We start from the raw sequence: 3,319 nt of genomic DNA, 5'->3' as shown, positions 1-3,319 counted from the left end.
ATGCCAAGCATTTAAGATCTGACATTGAGATTCATTGTGACAAAGCTATTGACTGTGACGGGATGGGTGAAGATGATTAAGCTACAAACACAGCTATAGGCAGTCTAACCTGTTGTGCTAAGTTGGGCTGATTAGATATAATAAGAGTATATTATATCATACATGTAGTGCAATTTGTAACTAGGTGTCAACTCCTCTGAAAAGCATCATTATTACCACATAGATTGCTGCTTATGTTACAGCTCATGGAAAAAAACTGAAGAGAGATACAGGAAACACCCGTCATTTGATTTCCAACCACAAGACCTCAACCTTCTATTGAATACAGGTACATCCTGTCATATCAAGGTATGTAATTCAATCATAAGAGATCTTCAAGCCAATCACCCACCATACTTAGCTATATAAATATTAATGCATCCTGACCGTCACCCTATTCCCTATATCGAGCACTACTGTGGCCACATGTAGAGCACTATAAAGGGAATAAGGTGCCATTTGGGATGCACAATCCTTAAAGTTAAACTAACAAAGAAAGAAAAGCTTCAGTACTTCGCAGAACGTTCACGACATTTCTTCATTTTATTACATAAGAACGTACATACAACCCAGACTTTGATTTTTAAAAAAGAAAAAAAAGTTTATAAAACTCAGCAATTATTTGACATTGTCCGTAGAAATAAACAATCCCTACAAACATTTACAATCAACTCTATTACAGAGTTGTGATTATATCCAAGGACCCCCGCACAAGACCAAACTCATTTAACCCATCTCTTTCAGAGTTCACAGTGACCAAATTAGATCTTTACACAATTTGACCAAGTTCTGAAAACCTTCAAATTATAAGATAACAGAGGATATGAAGAGAGAATTAAGTGATAGAGAGAATTAAGTGATAGAGTTTTAGGACTGGCTAGGAGAGGAGGGAAGGGAGGAAGGATGGGGGGGGGGGGTTGTAACAAAATATTGGAAGGTCAATCCAAAAGGTTTGGTTTGGAATGTAACACAAAAAGATAAATCAACAAAGCTTGATGTATCGATACATTCAGAGGGATACAAAACCACAACTGAGAGGAACAAGTAGAGAGAGAGAGAGACAGGGAGAGGGACAGAAACAGAGTCAATTCAAATATTTTTCTGCTTTGGTGTGTGTTGTTTATGTCACTTCTGCTGACAAGAGAACAGAAAACAAGAGGGTGATCCATCCATCCATCTGAGAACTAAAGAGTCCTCTTCTCTCCCACTCTAAATACCTGTCCCAGACCTTCTTTCTTGCCCTCTTGTCCTCTTGCCCAGATCTGAGAACTAAAGAGTCCTCTTCTCTCCCACTCTAAATACCTGTCCCAGACCTTCTTTCTGGCCCTCTTACCCAGATCTGAGAACTAAAGAGTCCTCTTCTCTCCCACTCTAAATACCTATCCCAGACCTTCTTTCTGGCCCTCTTGCCCAGAGTGAATTGGAGATGTGTTTCTCTGCACCTGCACACAGAGAGAAAGGGAAGAAAAAGTTAAGTCGGGACAGACAGTGCTCTCTCTCACACTCCCGCCCTCCGCCTTAGAGGTGGAGCAGACTGGAGCCTAGTGTGGAACTTTCACTAACCCCAGGCTGATAGCAATGAATCCACCACACATTCATCAACCCCAGGCTGATAGCAATGAATCCACCACACATTCACCCACCCCAGGCTGATAGCAATGAATCCACCACACATTCACCCACCCCAGGCTGATAGCAATGAATCCACCACACATTCACCCACCCCAGGCTGATAGCAATGAATCCACCACACATTCACCCACCCCAGGCTGATAGCAATGAATCCACCACACATTCACCAACCCCAGGCTGATAGCAATGAATCCACCACACATTCACCCACCCCAGGCTGATAGCAATGAATCCACCACACATTCACTGGCTTGGCTAATTGGCAACCATGGTGAGTGGGAGATAAGAGAGGAAAGGGGACTAGACTATTCCCCTGCATATCAATGTCCCCTTCATTTCCAGTAACAGTGCCTGACATTGCTATTTATTGCTATGAATCATCTTAGAAAGTAAGGCTACATCATTTTTTTTAGAGGTATGCAGTTTGTTGACAGAGTTTCATTGAAGCAGTTCATTGCCATTGCCAGCCACGTCACAGCAAGTCGGGAATTATATTGGATACATGTAATGCAATAGTAATAACACAAGTATAGATGACTATAGATTGGCTACATACCATTTATGGACGTTATAGGCCTATTCCTCCTCTTTAACGGCACAACCGTCCATCTTCTTGGGAGAAATTGCGTGCAAGGTCTGCATTCTTCATGGGGGGAAGGGGGGGGGGGGGGGGAGATAAATATTATAGCCGCTAACAGCGAAATTATGAGCCTCACTGACAGCAAGACATAAACAAGGACACGTGCAGTAGATGTACTTATGGTTACATGTATTGCAACGACATAGCCGAGGCCTGCACTGATATTTGGTTATATTTTGATCGTGCATCATGTAACAGCAAATATAAATGCTTTCCAACATCACATTGTTCATATGTTTACACGGCAAAAATAAAAACCTACGTTTTCCTTTACATGCGCGTCAATTTGATACAACGGAAACTATGAGACAATGCAATAAATCCTACATAACGGGGGCGCGAGCGAGTAACCATCCTCACCTTTAGTGACAGCACCAAATCAGGCGTGGTTGTCGCTGAAGACTCGTCTTCCAACGCGATTTGGAGGTCGAATATGTAGTCGATAACGTGTTGCAGAATTTCCACTTGGCTGACGGACTTGTTCTGTGGGATGCTCGGTACCAGCTCCTTCAGTTTGGAGTAGCAGTCATTCATATCGCACAGCGCGCCGACGGATTCCTCCATAGATGGCTTATTCCGGGTGATGGAGAGACTCTGATCCGAAATGCAGCGGACAGCTTCGTAGCAGCTTCTGACAGATCTCATAGGACTGATGGCTTTCATGTTTTTAAAGTAGCCTACAATTAGTTAATCAATGTGAAATAAAGTGAGACGCTAAGGCAACAACCAGCTACAGTACTTCGGTGTGGGTGTGAGGATGGCTTTATACACCCTTGTTAGTCAGTCGCCGCCCATTCTCACAAATAAATACACCCTCGTGCTCTGATTAGCCACTGTAGAGACTTCCTGGTTGTTCTGAGAAGCTCGGGGTTTATGATTGGCTGTTCAAACGTCACCTACCGGGGCGAGGTAGGGGTGGGGGCAGATGGAATGAGAAATTCAAGCAATGATGCTAGTCAATCCTATGGGCAATTACCCACCTCATTTCAGATATTAGGCTACAATCAA

At 43.2% G+C, this 3,319-nt stretch overlaps 1 protein-coding gene across 1 annotated transcript; it reads right to left on the bottom strand.

The window, feature by feature from the left end:
• Positions 1 to 563: 563 nt before the first annotated feature.
• LOC110498163 (DNA-binding protein inhibitor ID-3-A-like) lies at positions 564 to 3,066 on the bottom strand. Its single transcript, XM_090211522.1, has 3 exons — positions 2,672 to 3,066; positions 2,228 to 2,314; positions 564 to 1,481 (listed from the first exon to the last, which is right to left on the bottom strand). The coding sequence occupies exons 1-2, from the start codon at positions 2,972 to 2,974 to the stop codon at positions 2,261 to 2,263; spliced, it is 357 nt and encodes a 118-aa protein (XP_090067648.1). The 5' UTR covers positions 2,975 to 3,066; the 3' UTR covers positions 564 to 1,481; positions 2,228 to 2,260.
• Between the last annotated feature and the right edge of the window lie 253 nt (positions 3,067 to 3,319).

This window comes from Oncorhynchus mykiss, chromosome 19 (genome assembly GCF_057628025.1).
Source record: "Oncorhynchus mykiss isolate SJ-2025 chromosome 19, ASM5762802v1, whole genome shotgun sequence".
NCBI classification, from domain to species: domain Eukaryota; kingdom Metazoa; phylum Chordata; class Actinopteri; order Salmoniformes; family Salmonidae; genus Oncorhynchus; species Oncorhynchus mykiss.
Note: the sequence above shows the minus strand (reverse complement) of the source record. Positions and strands in the feature narration are given on the sequence as shown.

Bases quoted from the DNA above. Each gene is read 5' to 3' on its own strand.
- LOC110498163 (XM_090211522.1), bottom strand. From the start codon at position 2,974: ATGAAAGCCATCAGTCCTATGAGATCTGTCAGAAGCTGCTACGAAGCT. The intron at 2,315-2,671 runs GTGAGGATGGTT...CCCCCCATGAAG, and splicing joins ATTTGGTGCTGTCACTAAAG to AATGCAGACCTTGCACGCAA.